The sequence below is a fragment of the Oncorhynchus clarkii genome, chromosome 2, assembly GCF_045791955.1.
Source record: "Oncorhynchus clarkii lewisi isolate Uvic-CL-2024 chromosome 2, UVic_Ocla_1.0, whole genome shotgun sequence".
NCBI lineage: Eukaryota > Metazoa > Chordata > Actinopteri > Salmoniformes > Salmonidae > Oncorhynchus > Oncorhynchus clarkii.
Window position 1 is genome coordinate 66,265,534 of NC_092148.1, and position 15,270 is coordinate 66,280,803.

The window sequence follows — 15,270 nt, forward strand, 5'->3', positions numbered from 1 at the left end:
GGGCTGAATAATTTTGCACGCCCAATTTTTCAGTTTTTGATTTGTTAAAAAAGTTTGAAATATCCAATAAATGTCGTTCCACTTCATGATTGTGTCCCACTTGTTGTTGATTCTTCACAAAAAAATAGTTTTATATCTTTGTTTGAAGCCTGAAATGTGGCAAAAGGTCGCAAAGTTCAAGGGGGCCGAATACTTTCGCAAGGCACTGTATGTGACAGAACTTGGTTAAACCAAAAATCTAGTATGATATAATTTATAGAGCCATATAAACTGGCATAGCTCTTTGGGTGATCTAAAAAGACAGTTCCAAAGCATCCAAATAAATGGACTACTCTAGATTTGATTTATTTTACTAGGTAAGTCAGTTAAAAACAAATTCGTATTTTCAATGAGGAACAGTGGGTTAACTGCCTTGTTCAGTGGCAGAACAACAGATTTGTACCTTGTCAGCTCAAGGGTTTGATCTTCCAACCTTTCTGTTACTAGTCCTACATTCAAACCACTAGGCTACCTGGCTACACTAGGCTACCAGAATAAAATAAATGGACCACTACATGAATTGATAAGGGAAGGAGAATAAAATAAATGTATTATGGCATCCTGTTACTCTGTAGCCTACACCATTTTCAGATCACATAGGACCTGGAGCGGAAGCCTTAAGGTCAGGGAGGTACTGATAAGGGAATGGGGACTCTATTTTTAGACTGGGTTAGCACAAAGACTTGTCCACTGCCATCTGCGTTTAGTCTGAATGAATGACAGAGTAGATTTTGCTCCAATGTCTCCCTAGGAACAAAGTCAAGGCAATCTGAAAAGCACAGGGTGATAATACAAAGTTTATGGGCTTGCTGGTCATTAATGAGAAACCACTGAGATGGAATAGAACTCCACAAGGAAAACATGTTCGCTTTCTAAATGCTTTAGGAATATTCAAGAAACTAAATGTCAGTGTTGCCCTCATCAAAATCGACATTTTACTCTTTGAAATGAGCCCATATTTCTCTTAATCTCCTGGTTTGGCAATTACAGTAGCATCAGCAGGCATACGATGACATTTATGTAATTGATAAGACAAAGTGTTACAATTAGCAGGCAGCAAAGCCTAACTTGGGAAGTGGTCACACGTCAGGCTAAAACGATGAAGCATCAAACACCTCTGAAATAGTCTCAGCAGTCGGATGGAATTATCCTGCTTACGTCAGGGACCATTAACTAGATTCAGCCGCAGGCCAATTCATTGCACATCCCCACAGACCCACTGCTTGGAGGATTGAAGCCACAAGTGAACTGACATTTTGTAATGTGCTGTATTCTCACTGAAAACAGCTAACAAAATCCCTGACCATCCTATTGTACAGGGTAGTGCATGTTTCAATAAACATTCATCCATGATTCTTAAATGTCAGTGTATGGCTTTGTATTGTGAATTTAATGGATTATACATTGCACCCACAATGTTAGACTAGTATAGAAATAAAAGCAATAATCAATGCGTATTGACAAATATAAAATATTACAAACTAAGAAATTGAGCAGTCATGCAGTGTCACTTTAATCTATGCTTTGTGTAAAGACTGCTTAGTATACTAAACCAATGGGGAAAACCCCAATAGAAACATCTTGCATTGGCCTCCTAAGGACAAAAATAAACTGGATAAAGAATATTTACATTGTACTAATTAATAGAGCGATTGTTACAGATTTACCCCAAAAACCTGCCAGACTACTCTCTAATAAGTTTGCAGTCTTATATAATTTTGTGAAACATTAACAGCTAAATATGATCTATTTTGATTCATACCAAAAGGGCAACCTCAATGCAGCCTCTGAAATACATTAAGACACACAAAGACACTTAAAATGAATGTACTTGTCTCAGACAATGTAAACATATCATACAAGGCATTCCCTTAATTTTATTGACCTGAACCAAAGGCGTTAAAATAAAAAGTCATCAATGTATACTCTTGTTTAGATACTGTACAAACATGTTAGCAATGTGTCCAATATTCTCTGTCGGGTGCATCTTGGTGTAGCTGATGAACTGGCGTCGTAGTTTCCGGAGCTCTGCCATGTTTAGACTTCTGGTCAGTTCTATGTTTGACATCAGGTTAAGGAAACACAGTGATAAACACTCATGAATTCTCTGATGTGTCAGAGCTGAAAGCAAGGTTACAGTATCGAATACATTTGGCTTCGGCCCCCTTATGTCCCGAAACCACAATTTGAAGAGATGAATGTATGCTTTCAGAAGGCTGTGCAGAAACGTCATCTCTCTGAAGACAATCAATATTCAACTCACATTTTGTAGTTCAAGACTCCACTAGCACTACTTTGCCTGTGCTATGTTGTTCAAAGTGAGCTGCAGGGGGAACAACAAAGTACTGGTTTCTGAGTCTGCTTCGGAATCCTGATAAAAGCCAGTCGCCATGCTTCCAATGATTTGGTCCCCGTCTCAAACATCCTATGTGTTTGATGGCGATACCTTTCTGGTGGCTCAGTTGCTGCGCCACCAACTGCATCAAATGAAAGATACTCTTTGATGGATGTCCATTTATCCACAGCCCCATGCTAAGAGATCCAGTTATTTGATACAAGATGACATTAACCCCTGTTGGTGCTAGACTGTTGTGAGGTGGTGATTAAAATAAAAGGAATACGTCCATGAGAGACTGTCAAATAAATAATACTAAAATAATAATTTTTAGAAGGAGGAGGGGGGTATATGTGAGCAACATGCAAAATGTGGCAAAGGATATCTTTTCTGTAGCTCCTGGAACAGCAATGAGATCCCCTGGAACACTTGTCTTCTGGGAGTTGAGAATTGCCTGGTACAAACAGAAAGAGTCAATATACATTCTTCCAACAGACAGCATTGCAGACAGTATTTAATAACACAACTGAAGCAAAAATCGTTATGCATTAAAAATAATACATTCAACAAATGATCCTGAAAGAAAAACAGAGAAACAGAAGAAAACAGCAGGGGGGGTGACCAATGCAGGGATTGAAAAAACAATAAAGGAAGTTACTGATAAATATGAAGGCTCTCACCATCAACACATCTTGTGTGACTTTGTCCAGCTCATACAAGAAGTTTGTAGATGACAGTGGTTGCTGCAACAGATGGATGAAAAACTTCACTTAAAACCTGAAACTACCAACTGCATGCAGAAACATTACTTTGTGATTTATGCATGTAAACAAGTTTCTTACACTCTGTGTCGACTGGTTAGGAGGGGGTGCTTTCCTTTTGAAGATGGCATCAGAGATGGCTTCAAATGGAAGTGTGTCTTCTTTCTGAATGGTGAAAAGTGGGCTGTCCCATCTGTTCCTGGAGTCTGGAGTTTCAAATCTCAGCACCAGCGCATCTAGGCTGTGAAAGCAAAAGCAGAACCAAAGACCATGAGTCTGCAAGTCACTTTAGCAAATGGAATTTCACTCATGCATCTAATTGAAGCCTATGACATTTCCATTGTGCATATAATTGTGATAATGTAAATGACTAAAATGTCATTGTAAATCAGGGCTCCCGAGTGGTGCAGCGGTCTAAGGCACTGCATCTCTGGCAACCCTAGTTCGATTCCAGGCTGTATCACAACCGGCTGTGATTGGAAGTCCCACAGGGCAGCGCACAATTGGCCCAGCGTTGTCCGGGTTTGGCCGTCATTGTAATTAAGAATTTGTTCTTAACTGACTTGCCTAGTTAAATAAAGGTTACAAATGCAATGTATTGATATGAGATTGTGATTTCTTTTATTGATTATGTATTTCTTTATTTCCTTTTGTTTCCATAAAAACCTATTTAGGGACAGGTGTTGAAAATGTGCATAAACTACAAAACACTATAGTGCAATGCATCAGACAATTGTTTATTAAATTTGTCAATTTGTTTCTCTACCAAATAGAAATACATTAAATGTTGCCAATTTAGGCAATAACACAACATGAGCAAGAATTAGGCATCAATGGTATCTTAAAACGTTTACAAAAAGTAGTCTGCATTTGTTAAAATGTGGAGATGGCCATGTTGTTTAGACATACAATGACTCATTGAGAACAAGGCGGGTCTTTGAGCAGTACTGTCGTTAGCTCTTATAAATCCGGTGAGCAAAATAAAAATGGTCCTAGGGAAAGTAATTTGGTCTACTTACATCTCCTGAGTGTACTGCTCTTCAACATCCCTTTCTGTGTTCCATGTTGAGCTCACTTCGGCTGACGTCAAACAGTAAACCTTCATGAATAAATATGATACATTTAAGAGGTAAATCTCAGTGTCACCGAGAAAACAAATCTCATGAATTAAAGAAAGCATATTTTGAATGGTAGCGTACACCTAAACTACATAAGCACTGTACGCCATGGTGCTCCTAAATTTGAAACAGAGTGCAAACTCCACCCACCCATAATGGCTAGTCTACCCCAAGGGGTATCATGCACAGCCACTGTTAAAATCATGTTTTCCATCAACAACATATTACATACCAGACAGTGAGGCGTCTGTGTGTGTTTGATCAGACAAAAAAGTTCATATCTGTAGCCTAATGGATTACAATAGAAGAAACACAAATTTAAAGATGTTTAGGTTAGGTGATATATACGTAGAAAGCACCTTATTGCCACTCACACACTTTTATTTGCAATATCGATCAAAATCAATTATAAAAAACAAATTGAGAACCTTTACCTTTGATATAGTTCAATGAATCCAGAATTACAATATCCTCTTTGTTGATTCTCCTAATGCAATAAACCAACATTTTTTATGAATTCTTATCTGTAACTTCAAAACAAATCAAATTTGATTCTGGAAATAGAGGCAGCAACGTTACACAATCTATGAGCAGTACACTCACCTCTCTGCTTCAGCTCTTAGAGATCCTCTTACATTTTTCTCATTCTGAGAATCTGTGACACATATATCAACAATGTTAATATGTGAGCTGGAACTACAATCAATATCCTATTTATTGGCTATCGCTTCACGGTTGTTAATACATAAGGGGAGGAATTTATGGGGCAATATTGGCACATGCTGCGTTCACGTGCTAGTTGGAACTAGGAAACTCAGAAATGACCGAAGTGCTAACTGGTTGTAAACTGAACATAAATATAAACGCAACATGTCAAGTGTTGGTCCCATGTTTCATGAGCTGAAGTAAAAATCACAGAAATGTTCTATACACACAAAAAGCTTATTTCTCTCAAATTGTGTGCACAAATTTGTTTACATCCCTGTTAGTGAGCATTTTTCCTTTGCTAAGATAATCCATCCACCTAACAGGTGTGGCATATCAAGAAGCTGATTAAACAGCATGATCCTTACACATGTACACCTTGTGATGGGGACAATAAACAGACACTAAAATGTGGAGTTGTCACACACAACCCAATGCCACAGATGTCTCAAATTGAGGGAGTGTGCAATTGGCATGCTGATTGCAGGAATGTCCACCAGAGTTGATGCCAGAGAATTGAATGTTAATTTCTCTACCATAAGCTGCCTCCAACATTGTTTTAGAACATTTGGCAGTACGTCCAACTGCATCACAACCGCAGACCACGTCAGCCCAGGACCTCCACATCCTGCTTCTTCACCTGCAGGATAGTCATAGACGAGCCACCCGGACAGCTGATGAAACTGTGGGTTTGCACAACCAATGAATTTCTGCATAAACTGTCATAGGAAGATCCTCTGCGTGTTCGTCGTCCTAACCAGTCTTGACCTGACTGCAGTTTGGCGTCGTAACCTACTTCAATGGACAAATGTTAACCTTTGATGGCCACTGGCATGCTGGAAGTGCTTTCTTCACAGATTAATCCCGGCATCAACTATAGTGGTTATGGGCAGGCATATGCTACGGACAATGAACACAATATTACCAATGGCAATTTGAATGCATTGTCATGCCATTCATTCGCCGCCATCACCTCATGTTTCAGCATGACAATGCACGGCCCCATGTCGCCAGGATTGGTACACAATTCCTGGAAGCTGAAAATGTCAGTTCTTCCATGGCCTGCATACTCAGACATGTCACTCGTTGAGCATGTTTGGGATGCTCTGGATTGATGTGTACGACAGTGTTCCAGTTACAGCCAATATCCAGCAACTTCGCACAGCCATTGAAGAGTGGGACAACATTCCACAGGCCGCAATCAACAGCCTGATCAACTGTATTTTCGAAGGAGATGTGTCGTGTTGCATGAGGCATATGGTGGTCACACCAGATAGACTCGTTTTCAGATACGTTAGCTAGCTATGCTAGAACAGCAAGTTAGAACCACAGAACTATAATTAATTATATTTCTATAATCTCGGGAAGTCGATACAGAAAGGAGTGTAGGCTACATGCATGGCAACAGCAACATTGCCCAGAACAAAGTGGTTGGGCAGTGGAGACTGCTGAGGGGAGGACAGCTCATGTCTGAAACGGAGCCAATGGAATGGCATCAAAAACATGGAAGCCGTGTATTTGATACCATTCCGCTCCAAACATTACCACGAGCCCGTTCTCCTTAATTTAAGGTGCCACCAACCTCTTGTGGTTGAAAGGCATATGTGAGCTAGCTACTGTTAGCTAAGACGTTTAGCTAGCTAACAACTGTAGCAAGCTAATCAGCTAACTTTCAGCATACCTGCGTATACAGCGTTCTTCTCAATTCCCAAAGTTCCATCTCCTACATTGTGAACCTTTCTCTCTGTATTCTGTTCAAAGTATCCCTGTAATTCCACCGCTCTTCGTGTTTTGCCACTACATGGAAAACCACACATTACTATGAGCGGCATAATGCTAAAAACACATGCAGCTAGCTAGGCATAAACCCGGAAGTAGTATCCGGAAGTTAGCCAACCCCATTATGAAGAAGAAAAAAAAAACTATTTCTACAAAGTATCTTCTTAAAACCTGATATAAAACCTAACCGCAATCCCACTGCTAATTATATGCCTAATCCTAGCCTTAAATTAAGACAAAAAAAGCGAATTTTTGTTTTCGATCATTTTTACGACAGCAATGTTGACTTTGTGGCTGTTCTATCTACTATTGTTTTTTCTCGCCTTCCACAATCTTGGGTGTGAAGCCGGGGGTGAAGGTATCGTCGGTCAGGTATGGCGTCCCGGTGTTGTGCCGAAATGCTCCCCCTTCGCGTGAACGCCTGCAAAATAAATAGCGGTGGTACGCCATACCGGTAAAACATGGACCTGTCACAATCATTCAAACAAAATGTCAAGAAAACTGGGCTATAATACCATTATTTATGCCTATCATTAGGCTACCTTATGTCAGAGAAATGAGCAAATGGACTTAAACTGGTGACATAGCCTAAACTCCAAAATCCGATGTGGTTCTAAGAGAACATTTACATTTTGTCAAGGCAGAGATGATTGGCAGACACCGAGATGCGCGCGGACAGCAGTGGACGAATACATTTTGGCCTAATGACAATCTCGAAATGTTATTACACTTTTTGGTGTTTTGTATAAAATATGTATCTTTCCATTCACCACTGTTTGGAGGCTGGAAATATGTTGCGAGTGGATGAATGTGCACGGGTAGCCTAATAAAGGAGCCGTTTGAAGTGACTGTTTGATAATCAGATGAAAACGTCATGACTGGTTGTGTTTATGCCCGAATATAAGGTAATACATTTTAAAAATTAAATGACAAATCTTTACTACTACACTTACAGAGATCCTATTGAATTAAAAGGGATTGTATGTAATTCTATGATTAGGCTACATTTTTGGGGGCGCGTGCACACATAAGAGGTCCCATACTGGGAATAAATGAAATGGGCTTTCATCCATGGTGTGAAATGGAGTGGTAGGCTCGCGATCCAGGTTGCTGGCGCGCCCGACTCGTCTATCACTGTCATGACTATACTGAACAAAAATATAAATGCAACATTTTCATTGGTTTTACTGAGTTACAGTTAATATGAGGAAATCAGTAAATTGAATTCAATCCATTAGATCCTAATCTATGGATTTCACGACTGGGAATATAGATATGCATCTGTTGGTCACAGATACCTTGAACAAAAATGGGCCTCACAATGGGCCTCAGGATCTCATCACTGTATTGTTGTGCATTCAAATTTCCATCGATAAAATGCAATTGTGTTCGTTGTCCGTAGTTTCATGCAGCACTCTGTTCACAACATTGACATCAGCAAATTGCTCGCCCACATGACACCATACACGTGGTCTGCCAGTTGTGAAGCTGGTTGGACCTACTGCCAAATTATCTAAAACCACATTGGAGGCGGCTTATGGTAGAGAAATTAACGTTACATTCTCTGGCAACAGTTCTGGTGGACATTCCTGCAGTCAGGAACTAGAGTTTTACACGTGGGTTGGCCAAGGCTACTTCAGGGTGTCCATAGACCATGACAGAAAATTTGTGTGTAACCCTAACCTAGCATCTAAGGAGCATGAATGAATCCTATGATTGCTGATTAGAGGTAGAAGTGATAATTCACTTAACCCGGAGTTCTTAAATGTGGTGATAGTGTGATAGTATGGTCCAAAAGGGTTACTTCACTGTAATTCTTCAAAATACTATGAATAGTCACAGTCTCTACCTCAGAACTGCAGCTAAATTTATTTATTTCTCTCTCACACACACACACACACACTGTACTCACATACAGGAGAGACTTGGGTCACTCTGTTTTCATGAATATATAATCTGGGTCTATACGTGTTGAACATCCAAAGTATTTTCAGAAAATAAAGCTCAAGCACCAAGGAGATAAGATAGCATTTGTGTGTTACATAAATTGCATTGTTTATTTACAACAAAAAAAACACACTGCAATTTGACATACCAGGCATAATAAAATATTAATAATTTTTGTGCCCATCAATATTACAAACTTACAGTATCCTATTTATGCTCATATATATTATTTTAACTAATAGCAAAGAAACATTTTGGAATTGGCCTAATCAAGACCAAATTAAATCTGTGTGACATGATACCCTTTGGATATATCATTTTAGAATGTCAGTGCCCTAGCTAGTACACAATGCAGGTTTTAATCATGACCAGAGGGACCACCTAAGTGCCAAATTATCCTAGGTAGATTTAAAACAGCATAATTCTGCAGTTCTGGTGAGAACTGGCAAAATGTTTCACAAACTCATCCATGTTGAGGGAGCATGCAGGTGACTTTACCTGTCGTCAACCATTGTTGTCCTAAGGTGGGATTTAATTCGTTTTAAAGCTGAGAATATTCTAGAAACACATCAAAGTCAAGGAGAGTAGAAGGTCTGTCCCTTCCACTTTTCTCTCTCCTATCAAGAAGCCGCTTGGTTTGATGAACCTCATGTTTTAGGTCCTCTAAATCTGACTCAAAGGCTCCTCATTCAAGAATGTTGTACTCTTTGAGTTGAAAGACTGGACCACTTGCATTATCTCACAATTCTTCTTTGAAAAACACCTCTGCCACTCAGCTGTGAGACTGTCAAGCACCTGATAAAAGACAGCTCTTTGGAAGCTCTCACCATCACTTTTGTCAAAAAATGTCTGTCCTACAGTGCTCATCATCAGAGTCGTGAAATCTTAAGCTTGTTTTAGGCTGTCTTTTAGACACTGTTTGTACACTTTTTTTGCAATGCTCTGCAATCTCTTCAACAACTTTCCATAGTTCTCCAAAGTAACCCTCACTTCTGTAGTCCTGTAATGTGTCTGTAAGGGCACCTACTAGATCCACAGACCTTGCTAGGTTAAGAGAGCTTGAATGGAGCATGCCAGAAAGATATTTGGCATCACCAAGCACTTCACAAAAGGTAACCAAAAGCCCTATGAAATGTAAATCTATCTGAGAAAGAAGGCCCCTTGCCTCCACTGATCTATCCCCACTATTTTCAAGTGTGATATCCTGTAGCACTCTCAGAACTGCTGGAAGACTGTCCCTCAGATTACGGCCATGCCATGTACTGTATCTGCATGCCCACCTTACATCCGTAAGTCTCTGTAGTTCCCTGGGCTGCTGCTTTGGATACAGCTCTTTCTGAACTACAAGTCACTTGAGATGAACGTACGAGCCAGATACAAAGTAATAAAGCTTCTGCAGGAGAGCAAAAAAGTTAACTGCCTCATGCACTGATTTTACAGCATCATCAAGAACCAAATTCAAACAATGTGAATTACAGTGCACAAAAAATACTAATCTTGCACTGTTTTTAATCCGTGCAGACACCAGAATGCTTTCCGCTCATGACGGATGCACCATCATTGCCTTGCCCCACAAGATTATTTCTGTATTCCAGATCATGATTTTCAAGGCAATCAATGATCCTTTTTGTGAGACCTGCTGCATCTTATCTTTCAGCTGACAGAAACTGTAAAAAGTTTGAGGATGTAATAGTAATTCAACACTAAAGACATGTGTTCTTTTTTCTTTAAATCTTTGGTTTCATCTGCAATTACACTAAAAACTTCACTTTCTTTTACTTCTCTTAATATTTCCCCTTGTACCATCTCAGCTAAGCCCTCAAGAACTTTGTTCTGGATTTGGTGTCTTGTGTACTTAGCATTGCCACATTCATAATTTCCTCTATGAGAGGGTCATGCTTTGCTATTTCTTCTAAGATTGTCAAAAAATGACCTTTTTTTGTGAGAGTCATCATACTCTCGATGACCTCTGCGCTATATATTGAGTGGCAGTTAATAGGAGCACATGTGCAATTGTTTTAATGTCAGTACAGTTTTCCTCCACTTTCTTTTTTCGGTCCTCATTTATGACATCTAACATTGATGAGTTGCTGTCAATAGCCCTTTTATGCTGATTCCAAGCATACATAGCATTGATATGATGCTCTGCCTTCGAATGGAGCTTAAACCCAGAGTCTTTAAACAGAGCCTTTTTCCAGTTACAAAAACCTGGCTGTGATGTGAAAGCAGATTCAGGTGCATTGGGCAGAGAAAAAATGCCTACATGCGAAACAATAAGTCAAATCTTGACTTACAGAATATTCAAGCCATGAATTGTCCTTACACCAGGAGCTGGAGAAAGCCCTTTTCCTAGTGCCATGCTGAGTTCTGGGAAATGTTTTCAAACACAGCTGTACAGGACCCTCTTCTCTGGATCTTGAAATGTCTGAAATACACGTTAAATAATGTGTCATATCTCTATAGAAATGTATAAATAAGTGATCCACAAGATTATATACTAACAGCTGCTAACTAAAATGTGTAGTTTAAAGTATAGGCCTGGCCTACCATTGGGTCCTTCTGGAACAGCATATCTGGTGCTTGATGCAGTTGGGAGGGGCTCGATGACCTCTCCTGGCAGCTCTGGCTCACTGTCTTGCTCTGTGTCATCCCTAGATACATCTATTACGTTAAAATAACACAAGAACCTTTAGTGTATAATCACAATGAAAATGCCACAGCCATCAAAAACACACATGAATCAACAACCAACATTTTAAAGTGAGGCTTAATCTGACAAAATAATCTATTACAAACTGAAGCTAAACTTAAATTCTGAACTGGGCATGTGACTGACTGCCTGCTAGATGCTCTGACCTAGTGGTGGTAGACTGAGTCCTTGTGAAGTTTGACCACACTGACTCTGACGAGCCTCAGGTAGGGAGCTGCTCTGGGGTCCAGTGGTGATGCAAGGGCTGGGGTCTGTTTGCACCTGATCTGTCTGTTTGTGCTCCTTTAAAAAGAAGTGTGATATCTCTCCCTTTCTTTTCATGTTTAATTGTGGTAATATTTTGAGTAACATTAACAGATTGATAATAACAATAGTTGGTTTTGAGTTCAAGTACGAAAATCTAACTGAGTTAAAGGATGTCAAATTGCTGAATGTTAACTTGCTGAACACTGACAGCTGTAGCCTACTAGTTACCCCACATTAGCTAAACATTCGTATACTGTCATTTACGACACTGCACTGTATATGCGTTTATTACTAGCACAGATGTAAACATAATGTTAGGCTAAATTGGGAACCGATCTCTCTTATCTGATTAACTGTTTGTTAATGGAGCCAACGGTTTAAAGTTAACTTACACAGCGACTCAACTTTCGTAATAGTTTTTCAGTAAACCTAAACCCGATGCTAAACCTTAAAACTTACTTCAAATATGATGCTTTCGCCAATCTCGAAAATAGATCGTGAAGCTGTGGAAATATTATCTCTTCTTCTATATGTTCTTCTTCTTCTTCTTCTGTATCTCGCAACCAACGTTAATATTCTCTCTTCCTCGTCCTCGATTTGAAAAATGCGCCACCTAACGTCAAAATAAATGCTTCTTTCAACAAGAGGTGAAATGAGATGTCAATCAGCATCAAACTGCCAGTAGCGAATTACATTTTAGGGTGGTACCCGGGGTGGCCAATCAGATGTCAGGGGTGTCCAGTGCCAACCTGGACACCCCTCTGGCTCCGCCCCTGGTCAGCATGCCAATGGCGCAATCCCTCAAAACTTGAGACATCTGTGGCATTGTGTTGTGTGACAAAACTACACATTTTAAGAGGGGCCTTTTATTGTCCCCAGCACAAGGTGCACCTGTGTAATGATCATGCCGATTAATCCGTTTCTTGATATGCCAAGTGGATGGATTCTCTTGGCAAAGGAGAAATGCTCTCTAACAGAGATGTAAACACATTTGTGCACAACATTTGAGAGGAATAAGCTTTTTGTGCATAAGGAAACATTTTCTGGGATCTTTCATATATCAGCTCATGAAATCAACACTTGACATGTTGCGTTCATATTTTTTGTTCAGTGTATAACCACAGATGGACAAGGTTTATGTAAAATATAATCTTTGGTATATCTTCACATCACACATCATTGATAATCAAAGCATTAAGTGACGTGAAGGGCATATGCTCTAAGGCTGAACAGATTATCCATTTATAGTATAAAGAAGCGTTGATACAACATCGATTAATTGCTAAAACAATAAGTGTAGTGGACAGGCTTCATTTTATATGATAAATGTGGGTGATAGTGACCTAAATTGCCTCAAGACATGAAACATTTTTGTTATTCAATTTTTATTCAGATATGAGAAGCACTACAAGAGTGTATAATTATGGGGCGAAATATATGTATATATATATATAATTGATTTTTATTTTTTAAATAATACATTAGGCTAGTTTAGCTCAGCTTTCCCAAACTTGGTCCTGGAGACTCAAAGGGGTGCACGTTTTGGTTTCTGCCCTAGTACTACACGGCTGATTCAAATAATCAAAGCTTGATGATTAGTTGATTATTTTAATCAGTTGTGTAGTGCTAGGACAAAAACCAAAACGTGCACCTCTTGGGGTCCTGAGGACCGAGTTTGAGAAACGCTGGTTTAGATTAACATCTTGCGAATGTCGATATGATGACTTTATTGAAATCCTCCATTCATCTTCTTTGTTGGTTGATACTGTACAGGTGTTGCGTGCCCTCTGCCTTCTCAGTTTATTTCTGTTGGTTCAAATGTTGTCCAGTATTTTCATCAGGAAAACCGCCTCCTAACAATTTAACAAATGAAATACAAATACATTGTGCTGTTAGGTCAACACGAAATACACAAGGGAAATTACAACGCAGCATGTGCCTGCGACCAATCTGGCATTAGGCTGATATAGGCAGAGACGGTAATTAATGTACTCTCTGTTGGTACGGTACACAAACATACAGTATAGGCTACTGCTTGCACATGAATGTATCATATGGAATGTGATACATGTACAATAAGATCCCAACATCAACATACACCATTCACTTACAGTAGATACCTTAAACCCCTTTTAACTCACCCGATCTAATGCCCCGTTTCTGCGGAATCTGTAGAGCCCTTTTCAGCACCTCTTCAATTAACAGCTCTGTCAAACTCTCTGCCTTGCGCTTGGGGTTGGCAGACTGAACTCCAAAAGGGATCTTTCCACCCCCGAAAGAAGACTCCAAAAACGAGCTATCCACACTTTTCTTGCCCATGAAATGGCCTAAGGGCAAAATATACATTTTAAAATGTTATCAGTACATGACTAATCACAAATAGTAAACGGAATTATTCAGAGTTAGCTCACTAACCTAAACCAACATATTATGGTGATATAACATGAAATCAAAATTAAATTGTAAAGTAATAAATTGCTCTAGCCTCAATTTTGAAATAATTTCTAGTGACATGTTATAAATGACAATAACTTACCAGTTGCCCATAAACTTCCCCTCTGATTTACCTTGATGTTTGAAACTTTATTTCTAAGTTCATTTAAATTGAGACCCATCGAAGATGTCATACCTATGTATGAGAGTAGAACAAAGCAAGAAATAAGTCCCGATTTGCAGGTCAATGTGCCTCTCGTCATCCTTTTTTTAAAACTACAGTATTTGTGTACAGAATATGGTAGGCTACTTGTCAAGGTTAAAACCACCCTTTGCTCTGCTCTTGGGAATTTCGTGCTCTCGTGTCACAGCACCAGCATTTATATGATCACGCGCCGTTTATTGAAATGAGATTAAGTCATTCATTATCAACCCCGCTGGCTACTGCTTATTACTTGACTGGGATTGGATTTGGCGCATCATATTGTCCAGTCGGTTGGGGAGACACTAGCCATATTGGTTTGACTGGACTGAGAAAAAAACCTTCTGAAGGGCAAACATATTTTTTTTCTCCAGCACATTTTCATCACAGAAGGGATATCAGCCATACCAGAAGGGATCATTTCAGGACAAAGGATGCTTATGCTCACACGTTCGTGTTTATTTGCAGTTATTTGAAGTAAACATTACAGCAAGGCACAATGGCCGATGCAGGTTGAATATATATGTGATGGATTAAGAAATGCTGCAAATATAAAGGGTACATTAGCTACTGTGTACATGGATTAGTTTACATGTCCATAATATTGTATATATTATCAAAAGTACAAAGTTTCTCTTGACAGGCTATATAAAAACACTGAGATGTGAAGTTTCATAGACACTGCGTTTTAACAGTGGCTCTGTTTGGGATGAACACTGTCAGATAACCACTAGAAAATGAACAGTTCATACAGCACTTTAATAGAAAGTTTACAGGATAAGTCAATGTGACTATAAATAATCTCCAAAGTAATTTATAAAATTTAATATTGTGGGAGATATACATTGAGAATAATAACAATTAATTTTACATTGCTTGCAACAAAAGTGAAATCTCCCAAAACATCCCAAGTTTAACAATCACTGCCATACACCATGGAGGTAGATACAGCTGCACAGGTCTCCATCATCAGCTTATTTCAACATGTTCCCATG

At 39.3% G+C, this 15,270-nt stretch overlaps 1 protein-coding gene and 1 long non-coding RNA gene across 2 annotated transcripts; both read right to left on the reverse strand.

The window, feature by feature from the left end:
- Positions 1–1,850: 1,850 nt before the first annotated feature.
- LOC139372245 (KTI12 chromatin associated homolog) lies at positions 1,851–7,158 on the reverse strand. Its single transcript, XM_071112014.1, has 9 exons — positions 6,640–7,158; positions 4,857–4,908; positions 4,688–4,740; positions 4,486–4,541; positions 4,155–4,234; positions 3,217–3,376; positions 3,055–3,117; positions 2,757–2,828; positions 1,851–2,095 (listed from the first exon to the last, which is right to left on the reverse strand). The coding sequence occupies exons 1-9, from the start codon at positions 6,788–6,790 to the stop codon at positions 1,955–1,957; spliced, it is 828 nt and encodes a 275-aa protein (XP_070968115.1). The 5' UTR covers positions 6,791–7,158; the 3' UTR covers positions 1,851–1,954.
- A 1,599-nt stretch (positions 7,159–8,757) lies between these two features.
- Positions 8,758–12,220, reverse strand: LOC139382112 (uncharacterized). The gene is made up of 3 exons (XR_011628620.1): positions 12,100–12,220; positions 11,232–11,335; positions 8,758–11,109 (listed from the first exon to the last, which is right to left on the reverse strand). It is a non-coding gene; the product is annotated as an uncharacterized lncRNA (long non-coding RNA).
- Between the last annotated feature and the right edge of the window lie 3,050 nt (positions 12,221–15,270).

Coding starts and splice junctions, on each gene's coding strand:
- LOC139372245 (XM_071112014.1), bottom strand. CDS start 6,790: ATGCCGCTCATAGTAATGTGTGGTTTTCCATGTAGTGGCAAAACACGA. Junction 2,829..3,054: donor TCACACAAGATGTGTTGATG/GTGAGAGCCTTC, acceptor TGTTTGTACCAG/GCAATTCTCAACTCCCAGAA. Junction 2,096..2,756: donor CAGGAGCTACAGAAAAGATA/TCCTTTGCCACA, acceptor ATGTCAAACATA/GAACTGACCAGAAGTCTAAA.